At 50.3% G+C, this 16,907-nt stretch overlaps 1 protein-coding gene across 1 annotated transcript; it reads right to left on the reverse strand.

Annotated features, from left to right (window-relative positions):
• Nucleotides 1–12,553: 12,553 nt before the first annotated feature.
• On the reverse strand, nt 12,554–16,386 carry Sox21 (SRY-box transcription factor 21). Its single transcript, XM_075949739.1, has one exon. The coding sequence runs from the start codon at nt 14,980–14,982 to the stop codon at nt 14,152–14,154; it is 831 nt and encodes a 276-aa protein (XP_075805854.1). The 5' UTR covers nt 14,983–16,386; the 3' UTR covers nt 12,554–14,151.
• Between the last annotated feature and the right edge of the window lie 521 nt (nt 16,387–16,907).

Here is a 16,907-nt window from a genome sequence, read left to right on the forward strand (position 1 = left end):
GATGACTGGCCAGGACCGTATGTATGCCTGTGCAATGGGCAGACACGGCGCTGGAAAGATGAAAAGCTAGGTCTCCCTCTCATTGGTTGTCTCTTCCTCTTCCTATTTCTTGTTATGCATTCAGATAGCTAGAAACTGTAAGATCCTTCCGAAGCACAGTGTGGTGTCTTGTGGCAGTCGTGGATATGATGAGAAAGAACATTCCATCAACAGTGGATGGGAAACCCTGAGATGAAAAGATAGAGCAGCAAGCACGCAGATCCTTCCCAGGTTCAGGTGTAACTGCTGAGCCATGAAGAGTCTTTTCAATTACGGGACGCGAAACACATGCTGCTAATTCAGGATGTTCAGTTACTTTCCTTCTGTAACGTGTGTACACAAAGAAACGGTACTGGGAATGCACTTTTAAGATCTATTGGGATGATGTCTTAGGTGGGGTTTTTATTACTGTGAAGAGACACCAAGAGAAACTTATAAAGGAAAACATGTAATTGGGTGGCTTGCAGTTTCAGAGGTTTGGTCCATTATCATCATGGTGGGATATGGTGGTGTGCAGTCAGACCTGGTGCTGGAGAAGGAGGTGAGCATTGTACATCTTGACCCATAAACAATAGAAAGCAGTCCGACATACTGGGCATGGCTTGAGCACATATGCGACCTCAAAGTCTGCCCCCACAGTGACACATATTCCAACAAGGACATATATACTCCAAAAAAGCCACACCTCCTAATAGTGTCACTCCCTATGAGCTTATGGGGGTAATCACATTCAAACTGCCACATTCCACTCCCTGACCCACAGAACCTTGTAACAATATCAAAATGCAAAATACATTTATCCCAGCTTCAGAAGTCCCCATAGTCTATTATAGTCTCAACAATGTTTAAAAGTCCAAAGTTTAAAGTCTCTTCTGAGATTCATGCAATCTCTTAACTGTAATCCCCCATAAAAACAAAATTAAAAATTCAGATCACATATAACATATAATGGCACAGGATGTACATTACTATTCCAAAATGTAGGAAAAGGAGCATAGTGAGGAAATACTAAACCAAAGCAAGACCCAAACCAACTGGGCCCACTCCAAACTCTGCATCTCCATGTCTGATGTCAAAGCACTCTGCAGATCTCCAACTCCTCTCAGCTTTATTGACTATAACACACTTCTTTCTCTTGGAGTGGATCCGCCCCCCTGGTAGCAGTTTTCTTTGGCAGGTATCCCCTGACTCTGGCATCTCTAACATCTTGGGGTCTCCAAGGCAACCCAAGTTTCACACAATGGCTTCTCTGGGCGTCTCCATTCAGAGACACCCCTGCCGCACGCTTGGCTTCGGTAGCTCTCCTTGGTTACTACTTGACTCCAAAGCCAGAACCATGTGGCCGAAGCTGCCAAGTTCTACTGCTTGATGGCGCTGGATCACAGCCTCTCGTTCAGTTTCATCTTCACCAGCTTTCTGTTTTCCATGGTTCCTTTCACTGCCTAAGCTTGGCTGTCCTTGAACTTGCTCTGTACACCAGGCTGGCCGTAAACTCAGAGATCAGCCTCTGCCTTCCGAGTGCTGGGATGAAAGCCTTGCACCACCACAGACAACTCTAATATTTTCTTTAGCTCCTTTGCACAAATTGGAAACTTAGATGGGTGGGATCCTACCTCAAGGTCACTGCTCCCTTTATTCCATTTCTTAATCTGTTTATCTCCTTGAACACAGAACGTAGCTCCATCTCATTTCCTGGTACTTCTTTTCTCCTCAAGGTTGTATTTTGTATTTTTCCTTGCTCAGCTTGCTCCTTTTCATTATAAATCTTCATTAGAGTCAAGACTGATAACCACATGACAGAGATTATACTAGGCTGTTTTGAGATTTCCTCTGCCAAGAAAATTAATCCAAAACTCTTCACTTTAGTCTCAGGCAGACTCTCAGACAAGGGCAAAAAGTAGCCTCTTTCTTCACCAAAATATCTCCAGATCCATCTCTAGGCGACATTAAAATTATTCTACTCTGAAACCTCTTGAACCAGCTCCCCACAGTTCTAATTACTCTTAGCACCACCATCTTCCATGCTCCTAATGGAATGGCCCATTAATCAGTGCTTACGGCACCACTGCTTCCCTGACCCAGACTCCCAAAGGCCACGTTCCTCCAAACAAACATGATCAGGTCTGTCACAGCAACACCGCAGTCCCTGATACCAGCTTCTGCCTGTGAAGAGACTCCATGACCAGGGAAGTTCTTACAAAGGGCTTACAGTTCCAGAGGTTCAGTCCATTATCATCACAGTGTGACATGCTGCATGCAGGCAGACCTGGTGCTGGAGAAGGAGCTGAGAGTTAATGCAGCTTGACCCTCAGGCCAGCAGGAAGTGGACTGAACTTCCTGTGGTTCAGTTAGTCATAGCTTGAGCATAGGAGTCCTCAAAGTCCCCGTGGTGATGCACTTTCTCTCGACAAGGCCACACCTCCTAATAGGCTGCACATATGTAAGTGCACTGCACGAATGCCTGGTACCTGTTAGGCCAGAAGAATGGGCCAGTTCCCTGGAAATTGGAATTAACGACAGCTGGAAGTCACTATGTGGGTGCTGGAAACCAAACAGGAGCCCTTTACAAGAGCAGTAAGTGTCGTTAATCATTGGGTCATTTCTCTACCCCTGGTGAGGGATGTTAAAAGTTAACATAGGTCTCCTGTGTTGGTGAGCTTTTGTTGCTCTAACAAACACCTGAGGTGACCTAGAATTACAGATGCCAATATAGACATCTCATAGTAGAGAAGACATTTATTGTAGGGAGAGCCTAGAAGTGAAATGGTAGCTGGAGAAGGAAGTGAGTGAGGTACTGGGAATTTTGCTGTGGGACAAGGGTCTTTCATCCTGACACTTGTATTATTTTTAATAAAATGTTCCCATTTGCCAGTAGCCAGGCAGGAAGTAGAGCAATGAGAGAAGGGCAATTTTGAAAAGAGGACGCAGTCTGCAGTCATGACCCAGTTGCAGAGGAAGCAAGATGTGACTGACTTGTGAAAAAGGTACCAAGCCACATGGCTAACATAGACAAGAATAATGGGCTAGTTTAAGAGGTAAGAATTAATTAATACGAAAAGCCTGATCTACTAGGCTGATCGGTTTATGATTAATGTTGACCTCTGTGTGTTTATTTGGGACTAAATGGCTATGGAACCTGGTGGGACAGAAACCTCTGTCAACAGGTTTCATTTGCTTTGTTGTGTGTGTGTGTGTTTAAGGGAAAACTGCAGGGAGAGTTGCCTGGAGCCACGTCCTTGAGTATATCATAGGGTCTATAAGCGTCACCTCCTGGATAACAGCTGTTATAGATAGAAGTTTCTGTCCAGATCAATCCTGCAGCCATTCAGTTCCAAAGAAATACACAGAGGCTTATATTAATTATAAACTGTTTATCCTATTGGTCAGGCTTATTGTTAACCAGCTCTTGCAATTTAAATTAACCTATAGTTCTTGTCTATGTTTAGCCATGAGATTTGGTACCTTTTCTTGGTAAAGCATTCTCATCTTGCTTCCTCTGTGTCTTGTTGGTGACTGACTCTCTGCTCCCCTCTCAAAAGTCACATTAAGCCAGAAACCATGACTTTGAGCACCTGGACTAAAAGGAATGCAGTTTCAATCGTTTAAAGCAGAAAAAAAATAAACAATAACAAACGAAGACACAAACATTTCCCCCTCGACTAAAGAGGCCCCAGACCTATCTGTCTGCAGCCCTGTTGCTAGAATGTGGTACCCCGGAAACAAGTCACCAAGAGCTCTGGTGTTTCAAGGATGTCGGAGAACGTTATTCTTAGTGAGCCAGGGAAGGGCACGTCGTGGAATACGAGCCAAGGGCAATGGTGGAGGGCTTTGATGTGGGAGAGAATCCCTTCCTTACAGCATACTTGGTTCCACATACAAGTCAGTGAATGAGATGCATACTGGGAAATGGATTACCGTTCTGGGAAGGGATGCTGTGGTAACTATTCTTGGTTGTCAACTTGGCCGCATCTGGGATAAACTAAAACCTAAGTGGCTGGGTACACCTGTGAAGGATTTTTCTTAATTAAACCACTTGAAATGGAAAGATCCATCTTTAATCCGGATCTTTTGAGGTAGTAAGATCCTCTTTAATGGGGGCCACACCTTCTGCTGGCAGCCTATATAAAGGACATGGGAGAAAGAGGCTCGCTGTCTTCGCCTGTTTGTCCTTACTGTTTTCTGCCAAGGCTATTCCTTCACTGGCGTCAGAGCCTACTTCTTCGGGAATCTGGTATACTGGAGACCAGCTGAAACAGCCGGCCTCACAGACTGAACAACTGCTGGATTCATGGACCGACCATTGGCAGACAGCTATTGAGGGCTAACAGGACCACAGCCTGTGTGCCACTCTGATAAATCCCCACATCCTACCAGCTCTTTCCCTCTGGAGAGCCCTGGCAACTACAGAGGCATTCACACAGAGGACCCGAGGAGGGTGCTTCCTGTCCTAGAGCTCTGGAAAGGCAAATTGGCAATCGGGCACAGCAGCTATTACCAGAATTATGGCCATCCCCTACCAATTAGAGGTGGTATCATAGAGACAGTGTGTCTCCTCACCCCACCCCTTCTGCTCACCTCTGCACACTCTAAGATCCACACATGCTCCTGATCGTCTTGAGTCCATATTTGCTTCCGAGCCATTCTTTAGTCAACAGAACTACCTGGCATTCTGCAAACCTTCTACCAGCTAGCTCTAGACTCCCAGACAGCCAGTTTCTATTAGAGTGACCTTCAAATCCATTTAAATGTAATGAAAATTCACCAAGGAACAGGTCGGGAGCTAGGCCGATGGGTGATGTAAAGAGATGTCCCAAGCCCGTATCATTTTTTTTGGGAAAGCCCTGGACCTCGTGAGCGGGGTCAGAGCTTGGTCTCAGTTATGTCAAATTTGAGCAGGAGCACAAACCTTCTCTAGTGGGTTGAATTATGTTAACTCTAGATTTGTGTTTCGCAGACAAACTCTGGTTGGAGGGTATTTGTACCCTGCTCGGATGCACATCCAGCCCAGTCAGAGCTGAGGAGGTCCTTCCGCAAACTGCTTCCCAAGGCTCCCCAGGAAGCTCTGTCAACCTCACGGCGGCAACGCCTGAGCCTGCGGTCCTGAGGACCGCTGCTGGAGCTTGAAGCAAAGGTTTGAAGTCCTAAAGACCTGCTGAGGTAGGGATCTTGTTTGGTCTGCCGGGCCTGGTCCAAGGCTACACAGTAGCTTCCAATCTGATTCTCGGATCTGAGCAGGTGCTGGGTGCGATCCCGGCTGTCATCAAAAGCGTGTTCAGGAGAGACCCAGGGATATTGAAGTTGGGGGCAGAGAGACTAGCGAAGCTGCCAAGTCCTATTCTGTCCCTTTTCACAGGTTCCAAAGGCCATGGTGCTGTGATTCTAGGGGGACATATACAACGAGAGAAAGCGAAGATTTGGGAAGTGTAATGATGGACGGTTGTCCTCCGCGGCCACCCTTGGGTCCACAAACATCGGGAAACAAACGCCTTACCGGAGCGCAGCCTGCTCCTTTACCTCATTTGGCAGGTGGGTGGCTCGGGACCCTCTAGTCGCCAGAAACCAATGTATTGAACTCCTCAGCAACTGCTCTTCTTTGTAACATCAGCCCAAAACTTTGGGAACGGAGAAAAAAAAAAACTGTATCCAAAGATCCAGGAGTCAATGTGAACTTAACTGATCCGTGCCACTCGGGATGCACAGGGGTGTGAGCCACGTGTGGGGCGCACAGAGACTCGCTCAGGCTCTGGCGGAGGCTCAGAACCGCGGGAATCCCTACTGGGCACGGTCCCTCCTCCCCGGCAACGCTAGGCAAGAGGGTACAGCCGCTCATGTTTATTCACGCCCCTTAAACAGCCGGGTTCTCGTAGACATTCATCAACCGCTCAAACTACTCACTCAAGTCTAAGATCTTTCTGTCGATCTGACTGGTTGGCTATTATTTATACTGCAGGAAAAAAATTCAGTTCCTGAAAAGGTCTCACCACCCATTCTGACGTTGGGGTGGCTCACGAGGGAGCTCGTCGCGGGAGCTGCGACTGCGCTCCCGGATTGTCCTAAGGATCTAATCCGAGGTAGTTCAGATTTTTCTGGAAGACTTCACCTTTTCCTTGAAGACGAGGTCCGTTCCGTAGTCCTATGAGAATGCTGTGTCTTTGCTTTAATAGCCGCTCCCCCTCTCCCCGCACCCATCAGACAACTTTCAGGTTGCTAAACAACAACAACAAATGTTTTGAATGCGAAACTTCAGGGGTTAAATTCGTGGATGAGAGAGGGCGGTCCGGGTCACAAATCCTCACTTTAAAGTAATTCCATCCCTGGGGTGGGGCCTTCAGGACGTTCTTCTCTTCGGGAACTCTTTCTTCTGCTGCTGGTCCCGCTGGAGCGAGCGCAACCCCTTTCCTGCTACCTCCCTCCCCAGCAGGGTTTCAACTTTTCGGCTGATGCAGAAGGAGCCTGGCAGGGAGGTCAGTGCCCTGCTGATGCCGTCAGGAAAGGTCTCAACCCTGCCTTGGTTGACCCCAAATTAGTGTCACTTCCGCCCCTTTGGTCCTCAGTCTGTCTGCCCCTTGACTTTTCTAGACTGGCTGTCCCTCGTTTCTTTGGTGTCGCCCTGTACCTCTCTTTTGCCCATGCTGTCCTGAAGAATGTTCCAGACTCTGCAGGGCTCCTTACTACACGGCTCCTTCAGCTTTCAAAGTAAGACCACCAAGTCGATGGTTTTAAAAAAAAGCCTCAGCAGAACTTCATTTGAACTTGAGAGAGCTAGGAAATATTTCGGCACACAACTCTCGGGTATTATGCATGTAGTATCAGCCCCACCCAAAAACTTTGGCTTCTGGGGTAGCCCGCGTAAATCTCTAGCGTGGTGAAAACTCGGTGTGGACTTGCACGTGTTGGGTTCATTCTCCTGCAAGCTAGAAAATAAAAAAGCTGGGACCCATTCCAAGTCTCAGTCTCTCAGTCTCTCTCTCTCTCTCTCTCTCTCTCTCTCTCTCTCTCTCTGTGTGTGTGTGTGTGTGTGTGTGTGTGTGTGTGTGTGTAGGCGAGCTCGTGTGCGTTGACCGAATAAACGAGCTTTTGGAGATGGGCTATCCACTGAGGAAAAAGAAAAGGCTATAAAGGCTCCCAGAACTCTCCAGGTTGCCTGCAGAGGATTTTGGGGAAGACTAGTTGGACTCCCTGGGGGGCCCTGAATTCGGTGAAATACTCTCAGGGAGAGCTGACTCTGTGAGAAGCTTGCTCCTCCCTACTGGAGGTCTTGAGGGCCGTTTTTTTCTAAGACTTTTGGGACTGCTCCCCACTTGATGAAAGGTTGGCCCCAGCAGAGACAATCGATATGAGAAGCTTCACTTGGTCTCCTTACAGCAGACAGTGCTTTTCCTTCCGGGATCTCGGCTTTCTGCAAATGGCTAATTACCTTATGGCGACCCTGAAATCTAATGAGGGGGGGGGGGGGAAGGCAGTTGCTTCGGGAAGTGTGAGTGCAAGAGGAATTAACCATTCAGGAATCTCTTCCGGTGGCGTGCCCGAAGAATACCTTGCAATTTCCCTTAGGAAATCTGGTGTTACTAGTCGCTCTCTACTAGAGTTCTTCACCTACAGGCTCGAAATGAGTATTAGGCCGTGTGTCTCCAAGCCTTTGGCTAACACGTCCAAGAAGAGCAACGAGGCCTTTGCAATTTGCACCTAAACTTGCGTGTCAAAAAGTCACTAAATCACCCCTCCCTGAATGAAACTAGGACCTCAGAGGGGATAGAAATCAGCCGCAGACGTCTTTGGATTTTAGTTTTCTCTCGAGTCCTCTGGAAGGCTGGGCAGCAGAAGTGGCTTGGGGGCGGGGAGGCAAGGCGAACGTGGAGGGAGCCCACCAGAGCACGGTTACCCGACCCTTGTCTACTTTCCTGCTTTTCCAGGATACCCCTGAAGGCCCAGCAGCCACGGTAACCGGAAAACCCAGCCGGACAGCTCCCTGCCTCCCGCGCACCCACTACCCTAATCCTAAGACGTAGTTCATCCGAGAGACTCCCTTAGCTACAGGTATTTTTGCAAAGATCACCCAAGATTTTCAGATTTGCCCATTTCTAGGAATTTGTATGTTTTGAGAAGAGCCAAAAGCTAGAAGGCTCCAGTTACATTTTAAAATGAACAAGGCTTTCCCACCACACTGGCACTTAGGCCAAATGGCTAGGGAGGGGGGTGCTTTTTATTTTGAGAACGGGAGGCACTCATTTTTGCCTTAATTGTGAATTTCACTGCCAGTTGTCAGGGAGGCCTGGACTTGGCTGCCCAGTTCAGAGACCATGAACCTCCACCTTTGCTAGGACACAACGGCTGGGTGCTCCATAGTCTGCTTTGTTTCATTAACTGAAGGACAGCCTAGGCAGCGGCTGCAAAGTTAGACTGCGGGGTAGCCCAGCAGCCGCCAAGCCTGGGAATGAAACACAGGAAAGAAACCCCAAGGCCCATATGGATGCTCCCAGGGCAGGGAACCCAAGAGCACCCATACCACGGCACACACAGGGTGGTGTGCAGCCTTGGCTGGCTTCAGCGAAGATGAGTCCTGTCCCTCCTTCCTGTTCACTCTAGGTGGCTAGAAGCCAGAAGTGTGTGTGTGTGTGTGTGTGTGTGTGTACACAAATAAGGCCTCTTTTTTTTTTTTTTAAAAAAAATGCTTGTCTGTAAAGGAGTGAGCAGGGTTTCTTAGAAGAGCAAGCTGGCCCTGCTCTCCCAACTCCATCCAGTGAGGACTGGGAAAAAAATGAGAACAGGGATGTGAGTGATGGCTCCTGTAATTTTAATACTTTCTTCTTCTTCCATCACCTCCACCTTCTTTTAGAATTTACCTCCGTCTTTATCAGTGGCCCAAGTAAGCTGGGGGCAAAATCTTCATCAAGGTGGCCGCTCCTTCATGAGTAAGAGCTGGAAAACTGAAAGCTGTACTGTGATCTTCTCGTCCCACGAGGGGGCTGCGCCCCCCCCTGCAAATTTATACTCGTTCATTCATTCATTCATTCACTCATTTCACACCAACTATTCATGGAGCTCACCTATCATGTGCCAGACGCTGACTCCGGAACACAGAAAGAAGGGAAATGCGGCCCTCCCCGTGGAGCCGCAGGATTGGTCCCCTGGAATGCTTGCCAGGCGCGCTGCGGCACACAGCCCAGCCGGTAGACCCGAGGAAACATAACTTTTACTTCTCCTTTCCCTTTTCCTTTCTTCGACTAGCAAAGGACCATTAATTAGAAGAATAATTACGGCTACCCTATATTATTCCAACCTGTTCAATTTCTATCTGCTGCAGACAATGCTAATCATGGCAATTATTGCTTCTGTAAACACCCCGAGGCAGCACTCTTCCCCCCCCCCCGCAGTGTGTGTGTGTGTGTTTAAAGAATATATATAAAAAGTTCCCCCACTCATTTACATAGCTTCATCCTTACCTTTTCCCATTCAGCCCGAGCAAAAAGCATATCTATTCAAAGCCCTTGCAAAAAGCATATCCATTCAAAGGGCATTTAGTCCATTTCTTTCTTGGCGGGTAAACCTATTCATCAATTGTTCTGCCTTGTAGATCGCATTCTAATGCTAATCTAGCGTGTTAAATATCTTTTTGTTCCCCTTTCAGCGTTTTGTTATTCAGTTTATCCAGTTTTGGTCACCCATTTTATTTATTTATGCGCCTGCTCCTATTCAGGGGCTCATGTATTTTTTATTATGTTGTTCCACTGTCACGCAGTGTCAACTTAGTCTATTCAATGGGGGCTACTTGAAGGCCGGAGGGACAAAGCCGGTACACATCGCGCCGCTATTCATTCCGGCCAGCTGGATCGGCTGAAAAAAAAACCTTGTGAAAAGAATCGCCTCACAATGGACACAGAAGAAGTGCACAATGCTAACAGTTTTCCAAATACCAGCGATTGGTTTCTTCACAATGAGGAGAAAGCCGTCGCTTTTTCTTAGCTCCACTTCAACAAACAACGCTGTCACAAAACCTCCCAACCCCGCGTTTTGTTCCCGGACAAAACCTCCTCGACTGTCTAAACGCTCCCACTGAAGGACAAAAAAAAAAAAAGAAAGAAAAAAAAAAGCTCTTTTCACTATTTTCTTTTTTCCCCCTGCAAGAGAGAAAAGAAAAGAAAAAAAAAAGGGGGGGGGGAGATTGTCAGTGAATTAATAATATCAGTCTTTTAAAAGAAGAAGGTTGACCTTTGAGATGGACTGAGGGAGAAAGAACAGGGGAGAGATTAATAAAGTTTGGATTCTCTCTCTCTCTCTCTCTCTCTCTCTCTCTCTCTCTCTCTCTCTCTCTCTCTCTCTCTCTCTCTCTCTCTCTCTCTCTCTCTCTCTCTCTCTCTCTCTCTCACGCCTGCCAGAAAGACGCTGCCACTTTGGGCGGGCGCGACACTGGGAGGACCCGGCCCGCAGCGCCAAGCTAGCCGCGCTCTGATTGGCTGGCGGGCAAGTCCCTCTCCACCCCAAGTCTGTGCTTCTTCTGCGCCCTTGCAAAGACACCGGGCAGCCTGAGCAAGAGAGGGAGATGGACACTGGTTAGTCCTGGTTGGGGAGGAATGAGACTGTCCAAGGAAGAAAGCTCCGAAGCCTCCTTGTCGGCTTCCCTGAGTCACCCCCCTGGCGGCAGAGTTCTCCAACACAAGGCCTTTTTGCTCTCACACATCACTTCCACCTGTTTGCTCAAAGCCCAAACCAACAAGCTCGGTCCTTCTCAGACCAGGTTTGTGTAAAGCTTTGAGGCAAATAAACAAACTGAAAATCAGAAGGGCAGAACCGAGGTGGGGGATAGAAGAGAGTGAGGTGGCGGAAGGGCAGAGTCGAGAATGCACAGAAATAGAGATGGAGAGGCAAAGAAACCGGCTCTCTTCCCCTGGCCACTGCGCTGTTTCTGTGGCTCACTTTCTGGTACCCAGCACCCGCACAGCCTCCACACCTTCCTGCCTGAGCGCTGCTCCTGCTACTCCATGCCCACCCTTAGAACACCCCATCCCGGATACTGCAGTCTACTTGGCCAGAGGCCCTCTCTGGATGTAGAAGCCGCCAACTTGTTAGTTAAGATCACTGGAGATGCCTGATAAGGAGTCCCGGGAGTCTGCCTACAGAGTGCCAACTGCAGCGGGATGGCTGAAGATGCGTCCCTGGTACTCCTCCCCCCCCACCCGCCCTTTTCCCGGTGCCTCCTTTCCTCCCCTTTCCCATCTTCCTAGACTTCTCTCATTCATCTATGCTCGAAAGCCTTTCTCCCAGAAAATACAGTACTTTGGGAAAGGGTGGGAGGAGGGGGCGCGAGGGGGCGGGGTATCTTCTGCGGCTGGGGCCCTAGCTGGTAGGCTGGGCTGAGAGGTAACTAAGATTTAGGGCTGGGGTGATTTCCAGCAAGCCGCAGGAAGTTCCGTGTTGAGAAGTGATGGGCTGCTACAAAAGAGAAAGACGAAGCTTTGAAAGGATTTAATTAACCGTGTCAGGGATAATTACCCCTGGACAGTCCAAATTAGTTTTGCATAATCGCTCAGAACCATATGAATTAACTTATAATATTGCAAAGAGCCCGGGGAATAACAGGAGAGGGATCGTTTTAATTACTGAATCAGGGTCAAACCAGCAGAGCCTATTTCTCACATTTCCAAAACTTTTCATGGTTTTTAAAATATTATTCCGTTGGGAGAAAACAATGACTTTAAAGACTCGGGCACTTATGAAGATGTGCCGCTCGGGCTGACTTCTGTCAATGGGGAAACAGGTTTAAGACTTCTACATACAGAATCCTGAGGCTTCCCAACTCAGGACTTCGATTTTCCTGAGTTTCAGACACCCCACCCGCCCGCCCTCGAAATATCTACCAGTGCCCTATCATTTTCTTTCTAAAACTAAAACGCTGTATGGATTTAAACTTGTCTCGAGTGGAGACTTGCCTAGCACTGGAAAGCCAGCCCTCTGGTTAGAATCTGCCACACTGCGCTTCTATTTGAAAGCTATTAGCACGACAGAATAAAGCCCTAAGGAGGCCAAAAGTTGTACATTTCTGTTGGCAGTGATTACTCTTCCAAGTAAATCCTTAAAGTGCAAATCAGGAATACCCTAAAGATATGTGAACAAATTACACTGATTTAAGTGGCGGGACTGCTCTGCAAACAAGATAAAGTGGTCGGGCAACTTTCCCCTCTGAAAACGTGGCTGGAAACCTGGAGCAGTCTCGCCGTTCTCAAAGGGCTCCCTTCTGCTGGTTCATGAATGCCTGCCCCCACCCCCGAAAGATAATGCAACTACTTCGGTTTTTTTCTTTTTTAAATCTTTCCTATTCACGATTAAAAATGTGATAAATCAGGTTTTTGGCTCTGAATAACAATGACCTGATTTAGATTTCCTAGTAAATCTATTCAAAAGTGAAACAAAGACGGCCTTTGGAGGATACCTTACATTTCACCTGGGCCAGGCACCGTAAGGGCAATTCAGATAAAAATCTTGTTAGGAACTCAACAAGAAATAGAGGATTTTCTCTTTTCCCTGGTTCAGGCTTTATTTAAACTCTTTGTTCAAAAAAATGAACAGAGTGATAGTAAGATTCTAATTTACAGATATAGCTTAGACGCATCTAATATTAAATTAGAAGATCGCACAAGAAATCCATTTACACATAAAAGTTAAAACCAATAATTAAACTTTTAAAACTTTATCTTACATAAAGCCAAAATGAAACTAAATACATGTTAGCAACTTCATTCACAAACATTAGTCAAAATATATACATTTAAAAAGGAAAACGCTATAATTTGAGGATTTTTTTCCCTAAAATGTATTTCATCAGAATTCGCAAGTGAATTGCAGGCGGTCTAGAAAACAAGCTATTCGGAAAGGGAACTCCGAAAAACACATTAAACAGCACGTGCCAGAGGAATGCTAGATGACAATGAGGCATCCTTAAAAACAATTCTGTGCTTTCTGTTTTTCTTTTCCAGTTTTGCTAAGTAATAAATATATAGTTACGACCCAGACAAAAACGTCTGATTTAATCTTAGATAAAATTGCGATTCTAAATAGTTCCGCAATTCTTAAAAGTTAACTTTGACATTTGCTCAACATGTTTTTTTTTTTCTTTTCTGTTTTTGAGTCTAAAACCGAATCAAATTTAGGGCAATGAGAATAACACATTTTCTAAGACTCAATGTTTTCATTGACACACACACATTTACAGTCTTGAGGTGAACTCAGCCATGAGGGGAAACCAGCATGCGAGCTTTCCATACTTTCGTTAACCTCGTCACAAGCCCAAGCCAGTGGACTCAGGGAGACTTCTAGTAGATTTTCCAGGGGCAGAATATCCAACTGACAACTTCCACCCGCACAGATTTTTTTTCTTGTATTTCTTTTTCTTGGGGAAGAAAGAAAAAGAAAAGATAAAAGAGCTCCCGCTTTTATTTGCATACTGGATGAAACAAAAGAAACGGTGATCATCTCCCATACAAAGGCCAGATTCGAGCCGGTCACTGGTCAGGAGCAGATCCGGTGTGGGGTCTGCAGAGTTCTGCAGGGTTCAAACAGTACGGGCAGAGGACGGCTGTCCGGAGCCACCCTTCTCTAAGAACCTAAGGACAGGTCATCAACTCTCCCCTTTGCCACATTTTTCAAACCTAACGTCAGAACCGGGTGCATGCAACACAGACCGAGGAGGACCGGGGAGGGAGGATCGATGAGACACACACACAAAAGCAAAAAATCCAAACAACAAAACGGGAAAGCCCACCTTTGTGTTAAAGTTTCTCCTCCCACCCACCTCTATGGGTAAACGCAACAGGTTCCGAAGTGCAAAGCAAACGCCGAGCTGGCGGAGGCACACAACCTCGCTCTTAAAGCTGGCTGCAGAAGTGCGGGTGGGAAGGGATCCTAGAATCCACACGCACACTCTCGCTCGCGCCCTCGAGCGCTCGGCCACTCAAGCCACGGCTGGCTGGCATCTCCGCCTCTGCCCGACACCTATACATCTATGTACATACAAACCGGGCCCCCGGTCGCCCGAGGGCGCACCGGAAGGCCGCCAGTCTCGTACCTATACATATGTACACGTGCGCACTCAGGTCCTCGCGGGTGGGCCCCGCGGGGTCATAGCGCGGCCGCGTAGGCCGCGGGGTAGGGGTCCAGCTGAGGCTTGCCCATGCCTGGCAGGAGGATGTAGGCGAGCGGCGGCTGCAGCCCGGGGCTGGGCCACGCGCTGCAGTTGCACGGGATCATATAGCCCGGGTTGCCCGGGCTGGGGTGCGAGTGCGTGTGCCCCCCGGCGGCCGCCGCGGCCGCTGCAGCCGCCGCTGCCGCACCGTGGAAGGCACCCGCGCCCGCGGTCGGATACCCGAGCGACGATGCATACGGCAGGCCGGACGACGACGAGGAGATCTCTGCCATCTTGGAGCCCAGGTCGAGCAGCGAGTAGGGGCTGCCCGCGGCGGCGGCGGCAGCGGCGGCGGCAGCGGCGGCCGCAGACTGCGGGAAGAAGACGCGCGCGGCGGCGGCGGCCGCCGCGGCAGCCGCCTTCTCCGGGTTGGCGAGCAGGGACTCGGGGACCAGGCCTCCGCCCGCGCCCGCGTGCAGCCCGGCTCCCGCCTTGAGCGCCGGATGCTCGGCGTCCGCCACGCCGCCCAAGCCGTAAGGCACCGGGAAGGCGAACTTGTCCTTCTTGAGCAGCGTCTTGGGCTTGCGCCGGGGCCGGTACTTGTAGTCGGGATGCTCTTTCATGTGCATGGCTCGCAGGCGCTTCGCCTCGTCGATGAACGGCCTCTTCTCCGACTCGGTGAGCAGCTTCCACTCGGCGCCCAGGCGCTTGCTGATCTCGGAGTTGTGCATCTTAGGGTTCTCCTGGGCCATCTTACGCCGCTGAGCCCGCGACCACACCATGAAGGCGTTCATGGGGCGCTTGACGTGGTCCACCGGCTTGGACATGCTGTCGCCGAGCCGCGGCTGCAGCCCGCCGCCACCGCCACCCGGGCCCTCGGCCTCTGCCCGGAGGAAATCAATGTTGACTGCTAGCGGGCACCCGCTCAGCCGGCGGCCGTGCGTCCGGATGTCGTTCCCGCTCGGGAAGAGGGGAGCTAGAAGACCAGCCCAGGGCCGGGGCGCTGGGGTCTCTCTGGTCGAACTCTAGGAAAAATCCTCTCCGGGACCCTGGAACTTCTTGACAGTGTCCCCACTCAGCGGTGGCACTTTGCTCTCTGCTTCCTTTTTGTCCTTCTGTCCGGTAGCCTTTGCTCGCCAACTCCCTGCAGGTGGCCACTGCCCCGAACGGCTCTGCCCTCTCCAATGTCTCCAAAGCCTCAAATGCCAAGCAGCCCCGAAAGTTAAGTGAGGGAGGATCCACCAAGTTGAGCCGAGGAGCCCGCCGCCGCGTGCTGCCAAGTGCCAAAGGGGGCTCTCGGCCGCTGGAGTGTTTGGGTTTTCCGCGGTGACTTTCTCATTTGACAGAAGCAGATGGGAGTGGGGGAGGGGTGGCCCGCGAAGAGGAAGAGGAGGGGGAGGGTCTGGGCACACAGAGCACAGTGATGGGTAGAAACACAAACACACCACCACACCACCGGCCGGTCCGGTGGAGTCAGGGCGCGCTGATGGAACCCCTGATCCGATAGCTTTGCTGAGGGTGGCCACTGTCCCCTGGCACCTGATTCTGGAGCGTCTCTCTCCGCGGCTTCGCTCAGGAGAGGTGAGGAAAGAGGTGAGATGAGGTTTTGAGCAAGCCTGAGTCGCCGGGTCTTAGTGGAAACCGTCCGGGCTTTCCGAATCTCCGCGCCAGGCTGTCCCCCGGGCCGTGCTTGCTCCGCTGGCTCCCAGCCCTTCCAGGCTCGCACGCCGACTCGGGCTCCAGGAGCACTCCAGGCGTGGAGAGCGGCGCAGTGCAGCGCGGCAGGCCGGGCCCGGGCTGCTTCTCCTCCGGCCTCCGGTTGTCGTAGCCAGACACTAGCAACTAACTTCTTGCAAGTTTCCGGCCCGGCTCAGCCGCGCCCCTAGGTGAGCGCGCCGCGAAGCGTGCGCCCGCCTGCGTGTGTGTGCCGTGACCCGGAGTCCCTCTCTCCCGGCTTCTCCCGGGGCGGTAGGTTGGATGGGTGCAGGGACTAAGGTACTGGAAGAGGGGGATTAAAGAAAACGCGCCATCACCTCGGGTCGCAGGTCTGTGCTGGAACTGCTCCTGCTTCCGTGACTCGGGGCCCCTTCCGGGCCCAGGCCGTCGCTCCGCTGCTCCCAAGGTGGCTGGAGCCCTCTGTAGCAGCTCAGGTGAGTGTCGCCACCTGCGAGTGTAGGCGCTGGCAGCGGACGCTGGGTGTGCATGTCCAGCCGCGACAGTGTGTGAGTGTGTGTGAGTGTGTATATCCTGGGTGTGCGGAGGAGGAGGAGCCGGGGACTCCAGGAGGGAGGAGGGACCAGCGGAGCCTCCTCCCGCTCTCCAGCTCCCCGACCTGAAATTAACAGATCCCCCACCTCCCGCCTTTCGCCCCCTCCCAACACTCCTCCTCTTACTCTTTTTCACTTTGAGTGCAGGTTTAGGCGAGTGGAGAGTCTGCCGCGCGCCGCGGAGTCTGCGCACTGTTTGGCGCTTGGCAACCCTTGGTGTCACTGGCGGCTGCCCCTGTTCGACCCGGCGCTACAGTGGCTCTGCTGGCAGCTCCGGAAAGCCTCTTTCCGGGAGGATAAAGGTGGTACACCGGAGGAGAGGAGCTGCGAGAACTGCGGTGGAAGAGGGTTAAGCCTGAGGAGGTGTGGTGGGGACGAGGGGGGAGTCGTCTTCGAAAATATTTGAGACTGTTCCGAAAGGCAAGAAAATGCTCATTTTCCTTGGAGGGCCAGATGGTTCCCGCATTTTCTTGCCTGGTGATGCA

Source organism: Microtus pennsylvanicus, chromosome 15, assembly GCF_037038515.1.
Source record: "Microtus pennsylvanicus isolate mMicPen1 chromosome 15, mMicPen1.hap1, whole genome shotgun sequence".
In the NCBI taxonomy this organism is placed as follows: domain Eukaryota; kingdom Metazoa; phylum Chordata; class Mammalia; order Rodentia; family Cricetidae; genus Microtus; species Microtus pennsylvanicus.